The sequence below is a fragment of the Zingiber officinale genome, chromosome 5A (assembly GCF_018446385.1).
Source record: "Zingiber officinale cultivar Zhangliang chromosome 5A, Zo_v1.1, whole genome shotgun sequence".
Taxonomy (NCBI): domain Eukaryota; kingdom Viridiplantae; phylum Streptophyta; class Magnoliopsida; order Zingiberales; family Zingiberaceae; genus Zingiber; species Zingiber officinale.
The window spans coordinates 143,815,699-143,834,083 of record NC_055994.1 but is presented as its reverse complement, the minus strand read 5'-3'; the positions used below and the strand labels follow the sequence as shown (position 1 = coordinate 143,834,083).

The following is an 18,385-nucleotide window of genomic DNA, read 5'->3' as shown; positions in this document are numbered from 1 at the left end:
TATATAAACGGGCCTGCCGGATCGACGCCGCCTCAAAGAAGCTTCGGCTCCGTCAATCAAATCTTATTAAATTTGGGCGTTGACTTCGTAACATACGCCGGTAGCTTGCAGGACCAGGCACTATAGCGAGAAATGACATGTTCGCACATGTTCAATTAATCGAGATTTTTTAATGTATGACGACAGCTTAGAGATTGAATTAACAGAAAAATATAGACAGCGGTTCCATGAAGCTTCTCCATTGTCAACAGAATTAATTTGGGCCGTTGACTTCGATAAAGTTAAATATTGACTGCGTAACTTGTAAGAAAATATACAAGGTCATGTTTGCAAACAATGTTTTTATAATAATAATAATAATAATAATAATAATAATAATAATAATAGTAATTATCTAAATTCATTTTCTAGAATGCCATCCTTCTCCTGAAATTAATAAATAAAAAAAACAGCCGAATGGCTGAAACGATTTTTTTAATATATTTTATAATTAAAAAATTACTTATAAATATGTTTGAAACTTTTTAACCATTTAATATATTGGAAAAAAAATTAAAAGGATGGTGTTAAAGTTAATGTGTTGACCATCATTATGAGGAAGTTGGACCATCACTCTTCCATCGTGCATGCAATTGTTGTATGAATCAAAGAGTCACCTTGATAAGCTAAAGAGTCACCTTGATAAGCTAAACGGTTACTTAGCATTTAAGCTTACTTACCCTCTAAGTTTCTTTCAAGTCTATATAATGGCTTTGTAATCAAAAGTTTATTATACAGAAAACAAAATATCTCTTTCTCCTCAAGAGTTCTACCAAAATTCTTCAATATTTGGTATCAGAGCCTCCAGGTTCTACCAATCAAAATCCATGGCCAGCTCGAGCTTAACAAACATCAACCATCTCATTCCAGAGTTCAATGGCGAAGACTATGATTTCTGGTATGTAAAGATGAAGACCATCTTTCGATCTCTTAACCAATGGGAGATTGTGGAGAATGGAGTGCAAGAGCCTGAGGAAACCACTGCCCTCAACGAAGCCGGTCTGAAGAAATTAGAGAAATTTCGACAAGCCGACGCAAGTGCTCTCTCAATCCTTCAAAGAGCAGTCACTAAGGCTATATTTCCCAGAATCATACGTGCCGACACTGCTAAAGAAGCATGGGAGATCTTGCAGAGCGAATTTCAAGGAGATGTGAAAGTGAGAGCGATTAAGCTCTAATCACTACTCAAGGAATTCGAAAATGCCAAGATGCAAGAGAAAGAAACACTCATGGAATTCTCAACCAGAATATTTGATTTGGTCAACATAATGAAATCTCATGGTGAAGATATTACAGATCAGAGACTGGTACGAAAGATTCTCATCTGTCTTCCTGAGAAATATGATCCCATTGTTGCCGTCATTGAAGAAACAAAGGACCTAACAACACTCACAGTTCAAGAAGTGATGGCGTCCCTAAAATCGTTCGAGCAAAGATTGTCCAGACATTCTGAAAAGCCAATAGAGGGTGCATTCCAATCAAAGCTCAAAATTGGTAACAACGAACGAGAGGGCCAATCACGAGGTGGATGGAAATCAAGAGGACGAGGTGGACGTAACTCAAAAGGAAGAGGAAAAGATAACTCATCGAATTGCAGCAACTGCAATAAGCCAAATCACTCCGAGAAGGACTGTTGGTTCAAAGGTCAATCGAGATGCAAAATATGCAATCGATTTGGTCACCTCACCAAAGATTGCCGAAGTAGGAACTCTTATCAGGCAAATCAGGTTGGAGAAAATCAAACAGCTGAGGAGACACATGGAACATTCTATGTATGTCACACAGCCACCAACAAGGAGCAAGGAAAATGGTTGCTAGACAGCGGATGTAGCAACCATATGACGCCGATCTCAGAAATTTTCTCTGAGATCGACAATAGCATCAATGCTCCTGTTCAGTTTGGAAACGGAGAGCAAACAAAGTCAAAAGGACTTGGGAGAATCGCCATCGAGACGAAGGAAGGTCCGAGCTGCATCAACAATGTCTTGTGTGTGCCGAGCTTGAGTCAAAATTTACTCAACCTTGGACAATTGGTGGAAAATGGGTACAAGCTCTGCTTCGATAACAATGAATGTGTTATATTTGACAGGAGAGATAAGTCAAAGGTGTTCACAAAGATCAAAATGGTCAATCGAAGCTTCGCTCTCAACATCAATTATGTCGATCTAAAAGCTCATCGAGCTTCTACCTCGGACTACCTGACATCAACCTTATGGCATCGACGACTTGGTCATCTTAATTTTCAAAGCCTCAAAGAATTATCTGGCAAGAGTATGGTGCAAGGACTTCCTCACATAGAAGGAAAGCAACATATATGCGAAGGATGCGCGTTTGGAAAGCAACATCGACTTCCTTTCCCGAAAGGAGTATCATGGAGAGCTAAAGAAAAGTTGGAACTTATCCACACCGACGTCTGCGGACCGATGGACACCCTTTCTCATGCTCAGAATAGGTATTTCATTCTTTTCATCGATGATCACACTCGCATGACTTGGGTCTATTTCATGAGACAGAAGTCGGAAGTATTTATGATATTCAAGAAGTTTAAAAGTCTCGTCGAAAAACAGAGTGGATGCTTCATCAAAACCTTAAGAAGTGACAGAGGCAAAGAATACACTTCTAAAGAATTTCATAATTTTTGTGAAGATGAAGGAGTAGAAAGGCAACTAATGGTAAGGTACACCCCTCAACAAAATGGTGTTACCGAGAGGAAAAACCAGACAATCGTTGAAATGACAAAATCAATGATGCACGAGAAAGGTTTACCCAAAATCTTCTGGGCTGAAGCAGTCTACACAGCCGTTTACTTATCCAATCGATGCCCAACCACGGCCATACCAAACAAGACTCCGTTTGAAGCATGGAGTGGTAGAAGACCATCGGTGAACCATCTCAAGGTATTCGGAAGCATTTGCTATTCTCAAATTCCAAAAGAGAAACGAAGCAAACTTGACGAATCTAGCGAAAGATGTATTTTTGTCGGCTACAGTACCATGAGCAAAGGTTATAGACTATTTAACCTACAGTTGGGTCAAGTTATTATTAGCCGAGATGTTCAAGTTGATGAAAATGCTTTATGGAATTGGGAAGAAAACAAAGTTGAGAAGAAAGACATTTTGATCAGTACTGACAAAGAAGATGAAATTGAGCCAAGCACACCAGATTCAAGCTCATCTCAACCCAATGACGAAAGCTCAACTGATCCAACTTCATCAAACTCCTCATCCCCGAGCACAACTCCAAAAAGGTACAGATCATTAGATGATATATATGCTACATGCAATTATTGCTCCATTGAGCCTGAGAACTTTGATGAAGCAATCAAAGAAGAATTGTGGAAAAAAGCAATGGAGGAGGAAGTCCGTGTGATTGAAAAAAATCAGACATGAGAGCTTGTTGATAAACCGACAAATAAAGAAGTCATAGGTGTTAAATGGATCTACAAAGTCAAGCACAACCCAGACTGATCCATTCAAAAACACAAAGCAAGACTAGTTGTCAAAGGTTATTCTCAACAGCCTGGAATTGACTATGGGGAGACATTTGCCCCAGTAGCTCAACTTGACACAATCCGAGCTATAATTGCATTCCCCGCCAGCAAAGGGTGGAAACTTTATCAGCTTGATGTCAAGTCAGCGTTTCTCAATGGTGAATTGAAGGAAGAAGTGTATGTAGATCAACCTCAGGGTTTCATCCTAAAAGGAAAAGAAGGAAAAGTCTACAAACTTAAGAAAGCGCTATATGGACTTAAACAATCTCCTCGCGCTTGGTACAGTGAGATCGACAACTATTTCAACCAAACAAAATTCGAGAAGAGCAAGAGTGAACCAACTTTGTATGTCAAGCAGCAAGGTAATGATGTTCTTATAGTCACTCTTTATGTTGATGATCTAATTTTCACTGGAAGCAACAAGAAGATGATCGAAGAGTTCAAAAATGACATGACTCAAAAGTATGAAATGAGCGATATGGGTCTACTTCGACATTTCTTGGGCATGGAGATCTACCAAGAAGAAGAGATAGTATTTATTTGCCAAAAGATATATGCAGAAAAGATTCTGAAGAAATTCAACATGCTGGGATGCAATCCTGTCTCTACACCACTTATTATGGGGGAGAAATTGAAAAAGGAAGATGGAGGAAAAGCAGCGGATGTCACTCATTACCGTAGCCTCATTGGTAATTTGTTATACCTCACAGCAACTAGACCTGATCTCATGTATGCTGCAAGTCTACTCTCAAGATTTATGCAGAGTCCGAGCCATTTTCATCTCGGTGCAGCAAAGCGCGTCTTACGATATGTTCAAGGGACAACCGACCTCGGTCTAAGCTTTCAAAAGAATCACGCACTTAACCTTGTCGGTTATTGTGACAGTGATCTTGGTGGATCCTTAGACGACATGAAAAGCACCTCAGGGTACTGTTTCTCTTTTGGTTCAGCAATATTCTCATGGTTGTCCAAGAAACAACAAAGTGTTGCACAATCGTCTGCGGAAGCCGAGTACATCTCAGCATCAGTAGCCACTTCACAAGCAATTTGGCTTTGAAGAATCTTAGCTGATCTCGGTCATCATCAGATTGAAGGAACCGTGCTATACTGCGATAACAAATCTGCAATCGCTATGGCTAAGAACCCAGCTCACCACAGCCGAACTCGACATATAGCACTCAAGCATCATTTCATTCGACAAACAATTGAAGATAAAGAAATTCAACTTGAGTTCTGTCGATCTGAGGAGCAATTGTCTGACATCTTCACAAAAGCACTTCCGAGAGAAAGATTTGAACAGCTCCGAGCCAAACTTGGAATCCGACAACACATTAAGGGGGAGTGTTAAAGTTAATGTGTTGACCATCATTATGAGGAAGTTGGACCATCACTCTTCCATCGTGCATGCAATTGTTGTATGAATCAAAGAGTCACCTTGATAAGCTAAAGAGTCACCTTGATAAGCTAAACGGTTACTTAGCATTTAAGCTTACTTACCCTCTAAGTTTCTTTCAAGTCTATATAATGGCTTTGTAATTAAAAGTTTATTATACAGAAAACAAAATATCTCTTTCTCCTCAAGAGTTCTACCAAAATTCTTCAATAGATGGCATTTTTTGAAATCATGAAAAAGGACCTCCCTTTTATTTTTATAATCAGAAGGGCATTTCATCCTTTCAGCAACTCATATAAAATGTAGGATTGCCCTCAAATACAGTGCTCTGACATATGCATTAATTAAATATTAGATAGATTTAACATATATCCTCAATAATATTTATATTTTAATAACCATAAAATTTTAGTTACTGTATTATAACAGTTGCTCAGATAATTTTTATAGTTACTATAACGACTTATCATATTAAACAATATTTACATTGTAAAAATATCCACATTAGATATGTTATTCAAAAATATTATCCTAAATTTTAAATAGAGTAGTTAAAAAAATTTTACATCAACTATTCTATCCATTCCATTAATTATGCATTTATGAACAATATTTTTTTTAATTTAGAAAATAAATTTCATTTTTTAAATATTATAGAGGAGAGAAGAAATAGGGAAGTTAATATATGGTTTATTGAAAAACAAATATCTAAATTTAATAAAATAATTTTTTTACCTTAAATTATGTATTTTGAATAGAGAAGTTGACAATTATAAATTATAACTGTTACATTATAAACTTGTTTTTATTCAATAATATTTATATCTAGTAATTATGAATTATAATTATTATAATTATCGTAGTTAATATTATAACTATGATTCATAATTATATCTTATTCATATAACTGATAGAAACAATATACTAAGTATAATTGAGTAATGGTACAAGATGGCCAGTGGGATGAGACATTTTTTGATTAAAAAAAAGTTCTTTCTGATGATTTCGAAAACATGGAGTGGCCTTTTAATATTTTTACCTTAATATATTTGGCGCAAGTAACATAAATAATTAAATAAATTTCAATATGATTTGGATGCGATCGCACATCGAGCGAGGAGGTTTCCTGTTCTCCAAGATTACTTGCTTTTTGTTTTCTAGAAATTCATGGAAAATTCCACCATCTCTCACGATCATGACACCATTTAAAATCAAACACGAGGTATATCTATAGTTTTAGGCAACATTAGCAAATGGATGGAGAAAGGAGAATTATGATAATATCTCTATCGACGTGTCGAGATAATTATGATAAGAATAATAATTGCAAAGGAATTACAAATCCTGAGGCCTATCACAAAAATCCGGTGGAGCCGAGCCGCTATAATTGAATTATGCTCCGTGATGACGCCGACGACGACGACGACGACGGATGAAGATGAACATGATGAAGAAGAAGAAGAAGAATGTTGGGGTTGCCTGGCTGATTTGACTGGGGCAATTCGTCAGCACCGCACAAAAAGTCGTTAGTGGTTGTCAAATGTTCCGATGATGCAGGAGACTTGACTCTATGGGCGGATGGAAACAGTTACATGGGCCCATTTAAAAAATATTTATAAACTATGCCCCCATTTCTTTTATTTTTTTTACAATGCCCCTTTGACTAAACTATCTAAACCTCCCTGAATTGGTCGAATGACAAAATCGACCAAAAACCCTCGTTCTCTTTTGTAAATTGCATTTCCATGATGAGGTAGCGTTAGTGATCTTATGCTCCTTAGACTATTCAAATAATTATTATTATAAATTATTGGACAACCTTAGACTATTCAAATAATTATCATGACAATTGCAATGAGCTCACTAGATTGTTGATTATGATTATCTTAATAATTGAGTTTTTGTTTAAGTTGAAATATACCCTTTCGCCACCCCTATCAGATTACTCGTTCCTTGGACACATTGAATCCTTCGCTAATTTCATGTATCATCTTTCACATTTTACCTACGTAGTTTGCCTCCTCTAGTTCAATTGCACTTTGGTGTTTCTCAATTTTTCATTCCCTTGGATGCCCCATTCTCTAATCTCCAATGGACCTCGAGCCATCAGTTTATTATCAACCTTGGCCACACTAAGTCTCCATATGTTTTTCAACCAAGCGCTACAGAGTCTCAAGAGTTCCTATATTATAGTCAAATTGGAATTAGTCCAATGGACTAAACTTGCTCAATCTTGAGCTATTTCATCAAATTCGACCCAGAACACTTGTTGGTTAGTTGAGTACATGCCTAAGTAGAAAACTTCTATCCAAAATGCCTAAAGTGACATTATCCCGTCTCTCTCATTTGACATGTTTTCATGCTAATTAATGATGTGGATCCTTGATTCCTCCTTGATAAAATTAAACTTAACCGTTGAGTCCTAATTGATCCGAGTCGTCTGAGCCATCCATCTAGCAATTCTTCAGACATCTAAATAACCTTTGACAACCCTCAAATCTGTTAGTATTTGCTCTTTTAAACATCTTATTTGTCAAGATCTACTTGGACTTCTGTATACCTAATATTCACTCCTCTTGGATCTCTCATTTGCCAAGATCTGCTTTAACTTTTGTCTGCTAGATGTTCACTCCTTTGGAACTTCTCATTGCCAAGAATCGCTTCGACTTCTGCCAATTCCTCTTGCTGGACTTTTCCTCATCTGCCTGAAGATCACTTCTTTAGGATTTCCTATGCCAACATATGTAGGACTTTTCCTTTCCAAGACTCAACTTACTTGGACTTTTCCTAACTACAATCGCAGTTCCTATCAAAATCCTGCATTTGTACACTTAACAAATATAAAAACATATATTAATTCTAACTCAAAACTTTTGCCAATAAATTTGCTAATCTTTCCATGACTATATGGACAATCTCCCACTTAAGCCAAGCTTCAGTCCGATTGCACAAACATTTTGCTCCAAAAAACAGGCATCATATATGTTGATGAACAGTTTGGCCTGAGTCAACTCCCTATTTGTTTAACGCATCAATCGACTGGGATTAACCTCCAATCCACTAGATAATTAATCACCTACGTCAAATATACCTAAAACCTAAATTACAGGTCACTTGACTCTCACAAGTCGCTTAAGAGTTTACCTTTACAATTTTACTTCACCTAGAAGGCCATCTTCAATCAGGTCCTAGGTCCTTCAAATACACTAAGCCACAACTCATTCCATGTGTCATCCCTTTACTAGTTCACCTCCGTTGTCTTTGTTGGTACAATCGAACTTTAGTCAGGATTAACCAAGTTGACCCAGCTCAAGTTGATTCAAGTTAAAGTTTCGATATTTGATCAGCATACAGTGCAAGTCCTAGTAAACTAGGCAATAAAAATCCTAGTGGGATTAGACAATGAAAGTCTGAGCAAAGCTAGACAGTAAAAGATCTAGTTAAAGTTTCGATATTTGATGAACATACAGTGCAAGTCCTAGTAAACTAGGCAATAAAAATTCTAGTGGGATTAGACAATGGAAGTCTTAGCAAAGCTAGACAGTAAAAGATCTAGTTGGGAACTAGATAATAGAAGTCCTAGTAGGATTAGATAGTGGAAGATTTAGTTGAAAACTAGTCAACAGAAGTCCTAGTTAAAAATTAGGCAATGGAAATCCTAGTGGAGTTTGACGGTGAAAAACCTAGTTCAAAACTAGATAATGGAAGTCCTAGCAGGGATAGGTGGTGGAAGAACTAGTTGGAAACTAGGTAATAGAAGTCCTAGCGAGACTAGGTGGTGGAAGACCTAGTTGAGAACTAGGCAATGAAAGTTCTAGTTGAGAATTAGACAAGGGAAATCCTAGCGGGGTTGGGCTGTAGAATACCTAGTTGGGAATTATGTTAACTCCAAAGTGGGTTAGCTGGGAGTTGAACACTTGGCACGAGATGGAAAATCCAAGTGGGTCACGATTGATCAAATACTTGGCGGTTGGAAGTCTAATAGAGAGTTGGTATGAAACGAGGAAGTTCCGATAGAGCAAACTTCTGAATGTCATAATTTTTGACTTGAATATCAGAATGAGGTGATTTTCATTATAAAATAGAGCTCGTTCAGAGATTATTTCAAACTTAGGTATCAGTCGACTGATGGGTTTGATCAGTCAACTGATGATTTAAACCAAATAGAAGCAAATTAATTTAGTTATTAGACTCAACTGATGGAATCAGTCGACTGATGGATTTGATCAATCGACTGATGGCTTTAGAAACTGAACAGAAACAAGTTAAATTTGCTTTATTTGATTCAACTGATGGTTCAGATCAGTTGATTGATGTTAAACTAAAAAGAACAAAAGTGGGTGAGACTCACTTGTTCTGTTCGACTGATGTTGAATTAAAGAACATAGAAACGAGTGAAACTCACGTGCTCTATTCGACTGATGCTCGGTCAATTGACGTTGGACATCAATAGATTGATGTTCGAATTATCAATAAAATCAAATAGATTTCAGAATGTTCAAAGGTCGTTGAACGATTAGAGACTATATTAATCGACTAATGGATAAAATTAGTCGACTAATAGGCAGAAATCAGTCTCGACCTAAAAATCAAGCTAGCTTAGGGTGCGTTTTGTTTTCCCCATTTTTATTTTCATTTTCTGAAAAACGCGCGTTTTCATTTTTTAGAAAATGACTTTTTCGTGTTTTTCGTTTTCTTAAAAAACGCCCTCTCATTTTCTTAAAAATGAACGTGGAAAACGCAAACCAAACGCCCACTTAGTTTTCAATTGTAAAGTATTATTACTTTCATATTCACTTATATATATATATATATATATATATATAAATATAAAGGTAGATCCGCTACCTTAGCGGCCCCCCTAGTGTCGCACGTGTATATATATATAAGATTTGATAGGTTAAGGATCTAACGTCGCATGCCATGTGCACACTTAAATTTTTTTTCGATTTAAATTTTTTTTATGTTTAATATTATAACTTAACCCTTAAACCTAATGGTAAAATCCCACTAGTTAAAAAAATATTTAAAATAAAAAAAATAAAAAAAGGTACAATCATGGATGAAGACCGGAGCATAGTTTGTACAACTGTGATCCTACATTGCATCGATTTGGAGTTAGAATTGGATTGAGTGAGATCGGATCGTAGAAATGTATGATCCCATCACAATTTTTTTTAAAAAAATAATTTAATATTTGAGAGGATGATGAAATACTAAATTAATTTATATTTGATTAAAATTATCTTTAAATAAATTAAATAAAATTAAATTAATATTAATAATCTAATGGTATGAAAATACATAGAACAAATAAATATAATTTATTTATAATTTTTAAAATTTAAAATAAATTTATATATATTTAAATAAGATAATTCAAATAAAATTAAAAAAAAACTATTCCATTTAAAATCAATTAACGAAAATTTTAATTAGAAATCCTAAACTGTATAAGATTTACAGTGCCGTCACTTTACTCTTTCTCTCCTCACCCGATCGCCGCTGCTCCCTTCAGTCGCTACAGCTGCCGGCCATTGCCTGCGCCTTTCCCTCTTCCCCATCCAAGCCGCCTGCGTCTTCCCCTCTTCCCCATCGCAAGCCGCCAGTGGCCGACGCCCCCCTTCCCATTGCAAGATGTAGTCCACCTCCGCACCATCGGCGTCATCCCACGGACGAGGACGCCTCCGTTGTCGCTGCCCGCCAACGAGGATCCTTCTGCTGTCGCCGCCGGCCGCCCGCCGCCCGCCGACGAGGATGCTGTCTCCGTTGTTCCAGTTGGGTGTGAAATCGTTTGTAACGTGAATCGATACGATTTCATCGATTCTATACGATTTCAACGAGTTTGTTTCGATTCTACTGTAAACTCCGATCTCAATCGATCCCGGATCGATTCACTGCTTCCGGATCGTAGGATCGTAGTATACTACGATCCTGATGGTGTGTGTGTATATATATATCACTCTCTTGTAAAATCGATTCAAACTTGTTGGACCTTATCCTTGTCCATATCAAGTAACGAGCAAAACCACACAAATATGAAATACATAGCACGCATCCCTAAAATTGCCCACCCGCTTTTCTCTCGGAGATGGCCACCGTTGCGCTGCAATCGCCGCCTTCGATGCTCCGCAGCCGCCGCTCCTTGACCTGCTTCCGTCCGCCTTCAGCGAGGCAGCACCTCAGTAATCGCGTCCGAAGCTCCGCCGATGCCGGGTCGGATCTTGTGGCGGAGAAGGACACAGCGTCGTCTCTTTCCGAAGATAGGCCTGTGGGAACTCAGAAACGGCCCTCATCTCTCATCTCCGCCGCAAACGTCCAGAAGGCTATTAGAGGCCTCGGTCTGTACTCTCAAAATCTTTGCATACCAGTATGTTTTCTTCTTTTCCCCATCTCTGAATAAACACTGAGGACTTTTTTTCCTTTGTTTTTCCTTTGTTGGTGAATAAACTGACAGCGATAACTGACGCGGACCATTACGGAAGGCTTGGCATCAGTAGGAAGTCATCCTATGATCAGGTGTGTGAGCTTCAATTGGCTATTATGATTCTGTTGTCGCACGAAGAAAATTTGTGGGAACGGAGTAATGCTAGCCTCCACCGCCTACTTCTCAGCTTCTTCAATAATTTTGCAGGCCATTTTTGAATCCTTTTCGACCAATAATTTTATTGTCTTTTCTTCATGCATGCTTCAGACCTCATCCGAGGCCTGCCAGTTCCACGTCCATATGGTACTGTTGGGTTGATGGAATGTATCAAACTTGTTATGGGAACACCTTGATTGTAAATTAGTCCGCTGATACTCAATCATGCATGAGTGCTTCAGACCGCCTGCCAGTTCCACGTTCAAATGGTACCGTCGGGTTGATGGAATGCATCGAATTTATCACAAAAACACCTTCTTGATTCAGTAATGCATAAATATTCATTTTGATGAATCCAACATGTCTTTTTCTAGGTGTTAGGCAACTGATTGTTGAATGCGTCACACACACTAAGCTGGAATTTGAAAATTCTTGTAGATACTATTTGTGTTCCTTCAATTCCATACAGATTAGCAAATTGTTGCAATAATGAATTCAAGAGAAGTCCATTTGCTTCGGTGTCTCTACTTAGGTTCTTGAAAATCCACTCCAAAGAATCCTTGGTTTAACCTCGATTGAATGGAATTCCAAATTCCGTGCAAAAATTGACAATCACTCACTACCTGGAGGATTGACTACAGTTTGTTAGGACAATTGTGGTTGCTTTATTCAGAAGAGAGGTGTCTTCTACATCTTTCCTCAATAGACAAAAATGAGTCACCTTCCAGGGAAAGCTTGAACTGGTTCAATACATTTCTAGATAAAACTCCACACTAGGTTCTTCCTGTCCTCTGCTTGTTTGCCCGAGCAGATCCAATCATATTTTTATCTGACTGTGTTGATGTTCTTACTGCAGCATTTCCACAGTGGTATGTCTTTCCCATCACCTTTTTCTGACGCCTTCAAATTTCCAACCGCTGTTAGATAAGAATTTATGGAACAACAATCAATTCTACCTTCCTTCTACTCCTGCAGCTGTGGACACTTTTGTCTCCATAAGTTTATGTAGGATGGTCTTGGTAATGTATTTGAGGATAATGGTCTCATCCTCAACCCATCAATCTTTCCAAAAGTTGATCGATCTCCCATCTTTCCTACTTTCTAGGCCATACCTCCCTCAATTTGCAACTCTCATACAGGCTCTACCATAATTACAAGCTCACATAGGCTCTGCCATAATTTTGAGTCTAACGTTGACACCTTGAGAACATTAGTAGGACCTCTTTGACAATAATTTCTGTTCAATACTAGCAATCATAAACTATCTCTTAGCGATGAGAAAATATATCTTGCCAAGGAACACCTATTAAGGTTTGCTCTTCTTCCTCAACCAATCCTTTAAAAAAATCCTATGATTTGGCTATCTTCTCCAACTTCTTGAGATGGGTCTTTTTTGTCTTAAATTGGTCACCCCAGACAAAGCTTTTTAATTCTTCTCTAGTACTATGTAGACTAATTTAGGAAGTTGCCACACGTACATTTGGAGTGATGAGATTGTAGGCAACACTGCTAATCCTTTCAACCACTGAAATAGCTCTACTGCCTATGCCTAGAGCTTTCTCCTTTCCTTCCCTATAATCTTGATATGGTGCTCTCTGAACAATGTCCACTTGCCACGTTGACACCCAAATACCTTTTCATTTGGTTTATGGTTTTGAAACCCGCAAGGATCTTTAGCTTTCGTGTATGTGATTAAGAACATTCTTAGAGAAGATAGTTTTTTATTTTGTTGGATTGACCTTGAGTTCCAAGGTCAAATTAAAACATAAAATATCTACAGATTGTTTTCCATCTATTCTTTATTCTCTTCGTCTGGTTGGCTTCTTCCTTACTCAGGATTGCCTATGAGTAACATTCTAGATATAATAAAAACATACGATGATAATAAGTATCCTTGTTGGATCCTCCTTGAAGGGCTAATGCATAGGATTTATCATCATTCTATAGCCATTGGAATGAGGGATCTCCACACATTATTATTGTATAGCTAATGCATAGGATTTATCATCATTCTATAGCTAGTTCCTTGGATTTGTCTGTAGTTTCACCAAAATCTGAAAATGGTTAGAATGAAACCTAGGAAGCACAAAGCACTTAGCTTCATGTGCATTCCTAGCTCGTGTCTCTTTCTGTTTCTGCTGCACCAATGGCATCAACATGCATGGGAGTATTTCCCTGTTTTTCAATTTGCATTTCCTCTCTGGAAGAAAACTTCCCTAGTTTGACACAGCGCTGCTCACCTTCCTATTAATTTTGCCGTCATGAGTTTCCTTCTGCCTTGATTCTTGAGTTAGGATAAGATTCAATATTGTGCCCAGAAGACCCGACAACAGAAACACACTTCATGGAGGCTTTCATATTAGATAATGTACACCTTTTGGAGTTTGAATCCATTGATCAGGCTACAGTTGAGGTCTACTTCTACACACAATGTAACATAATGCCTCCTTGAAGTCTTGTTTATGAAGTGGTTAATCTCGACTGTTTTCCTGATGTGATCTATGAGGAAAAGACACTTGTTGTAGTATTCTGCTGGTAACATGGGAATGGTGATCGACATCACTGCCCTACCAAGAGTAGCTTTGGTGATCTTGTATCCATTTATGAATTCCAATATAGTGATCCAGGATCCCCCATGGACCGCTGAGGAGCAAATGGTTCTGCTCCACCACTGAGGAAACTTCACAATATAGAATATGTCTTATATGAAAGAGAGTAAATTCCCCTTTCATTCTCACATACTCACAACATGATTTCAAATAGTTGAACCCAATCTTCCTTTGCGGAACCTTGATTATGAGGAACTTATTCTATTATGCACACAAACTATGTACTTTTTCTCATGGTAAGTTGATTAATGCTTGGTTTGGATTGATATTCTCTTCCTAATCTGATCCTCCCTTGCCTAGAGGTTTTGCTCATACATGTCCATATCCGTGTCCTCTCTTTTCACCAATATGGCATTCATGAAGGAGAGACTCCTGCTTCACCCATGGTATCCCCTTCGTTTGTTGTCTCACTGTTAACACCATCTAACTTTTTTGCTTTTTTTATGCTTCTGGTCAATGTCTTTTTCTTCCATTTAGACCTCACCCTCCACCATTTTCTTCATTGCCTTCACCCATGACGTTTTATTGACCTAAAAATGATGGCTTCTAGGAAATTTATGAGATCTCATCTATCTTGGGATTTTTTTTTCTTGGAGTTCCTATTCTTTTCAGTTTTGCATTGCTTTCCATAATTTGTAATATGACTGCAGGCAATTTTGGTTCTAAAATTTATGCATATTGGTAAGAATATAATCGTGTAAAAGCTCAGGGTTTTGAGATAAGTGATCGACCTATCAAATTAAAAGGAAAATTAGGAGTTTTTCTGCAAGTTGGTTAACATGTTCATACCCCATATAGAATAAAAATGTGTACAGTAGTCTTTTTCTCAACACCTTGAGTTTTTTGGGATAAGTGAACAGCTATGTGAATTTAACATATTATTTGTTCATGTTAATCATATGTAGATGTTTAATTCTATATCAAGGTGACATATTCCTTCACTTCCACACTGATAAGTTTTTCTCCTGGCTTCAGATTAAGGTTGCATATGAAAACAAGTGCGAGGAGTTGATGAATAAAGGATTGGACGAAGCAGAAAAAATGGAAGAACTAGAACTTTTGAAGGTTTCTCTGGATTATGAGATTTCATAAATTAGATTTAGTTTTCTTGTGACATCTTTTGCTGATTTGCATGCGTTGGAAGGAATCATATGATATACTATCATCTGAAGAGGAAAGAAGGCTATATGACTGGAGTTTGGTTAGAAGTGAGAAACCAGATAGATATGTGTGGCCATTCGAGGTAGACAGAATTAAACTTTCAACAGAACCACCTCCAGTACAGGTATGTTCCATTTTACAAACAACACTGTATATTGGGACCATAAAATTAGAGTTCTCTAACTGAAAATTGATAGTACACTTCTGAAATTTTCAAAAATTCTTCAATGTGTTACCTCATCTCTCATTTTTTTAAAATATTTTTTTTTCAACCATTAGTATTTAGTCCTTTCTAGTAGTATATGTAATGTAGTAAATAGGTTTTATAATTTTAGAAGTTTTAGTTTTGAGGGTTTTAACATTATGCTTATCATTTTACTACCCATAGCAACTTGTTAGATGTTTGCTATATACTGTGTTGTTATAGGGTTTTAACATTATGCATTTCTACTGTATTTTTATTTTAGATTTAATTTTTTCTATTGTGTTATTCTCCTCCTCTAGCGCTATACTTGGTCTCACAACTGGAAGTCACGCTATATAAGCATTGGATGATTTTTTTTTCATGATATATGAGCATGAAATAGTAATCTATATTCTAAAGTTATTACAACAACAACCAAGCCTTATCCCACTAGATGAGGTCAGCTATATCCCAAAGTTATTATGGCAAAAAAAAAAAAAAAAAACTAAAGGCCTATGGAAGGCTTCTTCTAAGAGTCGTTGATAAAACTTCTCTAGTTCTCTATTATACTCTTATTGTGGCATATATTGTAGATAAGTTATTTCGTGTATGATGTTTCTCCACGTCTTGAAGAAGTTTAATAGTGGGATTGCGAGAGTGATCCATCTAACATATCACACAGGATATGAGTGGAACCCAAGGTTTGATCATGTAAAAACAAGCTTGTTAGCATTGCACAATTCATCCTTGATTTCTATTCTATTTCTGCAGCGTTTTTATTCAGACAATAACAAATATAACCATCATTAAAATTTAAAAGATCCTGACTTGCACTTTCCTTCTGATCAAATGCCCTTAGTTTCCTTCAGCTAGATGATTGCTCACAATTCACTGAGTTCCTTCAGCTCATCAAAGTTTCTTCATCCTTCCAGAAAGTCTTTGTTTGGCCCCAGAACATTTTTGCCTCACAACATTACAACCAACAGAACCGACCACTTCCTATAACAAATTCACCATTCGTGTTGTACTTGTGCTAAACCTCTCATTCTAGATCATATAAAATCCATCTCCCTACCTCCCTGAGAAAATCTCATTTCTGTGGAAGTTGTTGCTATGAAGAAACCTTATCTAGTTATTGCCTGAGTTACTGGGTATTTTGGAAAAGTAGTTAACATGTGGGATAAAATAAAATTTTCTCTATTAATCTGGCGATGCAAAGATGTTAGTTCTTAATAGGATGAGTATTGTCCCATTGTTTAATTTCATTTTGCTAAAGTTAAATACTGCAGGCTTGCTATACATCCCTTCGAATCAACATCCATGAAAATTAAGAACTCATATTTGTTTGTGTGATTTGATGATTCAGGAACCCGAAGATGTTGGTCCTACAAGGCTTGTTGGATATTTTTTCTTAGCATGGTTGATTCTGTCTGTTGCTTTATCTGTAACCATCAACAGATGAGATAAGCCTTCATTGTATTCAAAAACATGCTAGTTACATTCAACAAACGCAGTTCCTTAAAATATGAGATTAATGTATCTTCACTGTATCAATGAAAGGTTTGCTTTTTCTTGGAAAATAAGCTTTACTAGAAAGGGCAATACCCTCATATCTTCTCTTTAGTAAGAAGAGACTTTGGCTGTGAACACTAGAAGACTTTTTATTCTTGTGATTCTTCTCAATTGAAGATCCTTCTGTTAATGAATCTAATGACTTGGTAATTTTAATTTTAAACATGCTCTTTTCTTGCGATGTTAACCTGGGATCATTATATGATATTGATATTGTAGGTGAAATAAATAAAGTGGGTCAGAGTTCATCATACACCAGAGAAGGTCAAGTGGGGTTTTATATTTGTGTATATCTCTAACTCCATTAAATCTTGTATTTTGCAAGAGTAGTTGATTTATTTTATTTTAAGATTTCCTTTTATTTACTACCCCTCTGGTGACACCACACGTTCTACAGAACTTTACATCTTGTGGGCAAAAATCAATAAAATTTCTAATTTATGGTGTTTGCAATTTAAAATAAATTTTCTTCATTTCTAGAATATAAAACACATCGTCGATTGCAAGGCATCTTACTTTTCATTGATGACAATAATGCTTTCATTCTCCGCATCAGAATTATTGTCCCTATGGGATGTAGGGATTTATTATAATGGGTAGAAATTAATTTCCGGAAGGTGATCGCAGTGATAAAACTCCTCTCATCTCTTAACTATTTAAATTAATTTTGTTATTTATCTCTCTTGACATAATGAATTGTGAGACATATCAGATGAGCATAATTATCTTTTTTTTTTATCTACAACAATGATATCATAATTATTCTCACAGATTGATGCAGTTGGTATCTGCATGTATAATTATTCTAATAGGTCTTGGAGTTAATTTTCAATAGGTATAAAATATCTAATTGGATGTCTCACTTTTCTAAGGTAAATGTCTTCCGTGTTTTATCTTCCTCTAGAAAGTGTAGGGATGCTCCGAGGGATTACTAAGGTGACAATTTCATCTTTTATTCTAATGATATCATAATTATTGTATTATCACAAATCGAATATGGAATATTTTGAATGATCTCTAAGAGTATTCACATTCTACCCTCATTATAACACCCATCATTTCATTAAAAAAAATATGAAATTCATTGACACATACTCATTATAACAACATATCTCATTTATCCATATTCTTTTTAATATTAACCCTCATTATTTATGGATATCACAGTACATTCGATCATCCTAAAATTATATGATATTAAATAAATATATTTTAAATAAGTTTTAAAATGTTTAAATTAGTATTATTATTTTTAATAATAATCTTACTTTTTAAAAAATAATTTTATTATTTTTAAAAAATAATATTAATTTTTTTAAAATATATTTATTACGGTTAAAGATGAGAGAAGGAG

The 18,385-nt window shown here is 36.4% G+C and overlaps 1 protein-coding gene across 1 annotated transcript; it reads left to right on the top strand.

The window, feature by feature from the left end:
* Nucleotides 1-10,564: 10,564 nt before the first annotated feature.
* Nucleotides 10,565-17,106, top strand: LOC121982200 (NAD(P)H-quinone oxidoreductase subunit U, chloroplastic-like). The gene is made up of 5 exons (XM_042535157.1): nt 10,565-11,263; nt 11,380-11,441; nt 15,090-15,179; nt 15,259-15,399; nt 16,826-17,106. The coding sequence occupies exons 1-5, from the start codon at nt 11,014-11,016 to the stop codon at nt 16,919-16,921; spliced, it is 639 nt and encodes a 212-aa protein (XP_042391091.1). The 5' UTR covers nt 10,565-11,013; the 3' UTR covers nt 16,922-17,106.
* The last annotated feature ends 1,279 nt before the right edge of the window (nt 17,107-18,385 follow it).

What these genes read in the sequence shown, in the direction of transcription:
- LOC121982200 (XM_042535157.1), top strand. Translation starts at nt 11,014, where the DNA reads ATGGCCACCGTTGCGCTGCAATCGCCGCCTTCGATGCTCCGCAGCCGC. An exon ending in GGAAGTCATCCTATGATCAG is followed by an intron (nt 11,442 to 15,089) that starts GTGTGTGAGCTT and finishes TCCTGGCTTCAG; the next exon opens with ATTAAGGTTGCATATGAAAA. An exon ending in AAGAACTAGAACTTTTGAAG is followed by an intron (nt 15,180 to 15,258) that starts GTTTCTCTGGAT and finishes ATGCGTTGGAAG; the next exon opens with GAATCATATGATATACTATC.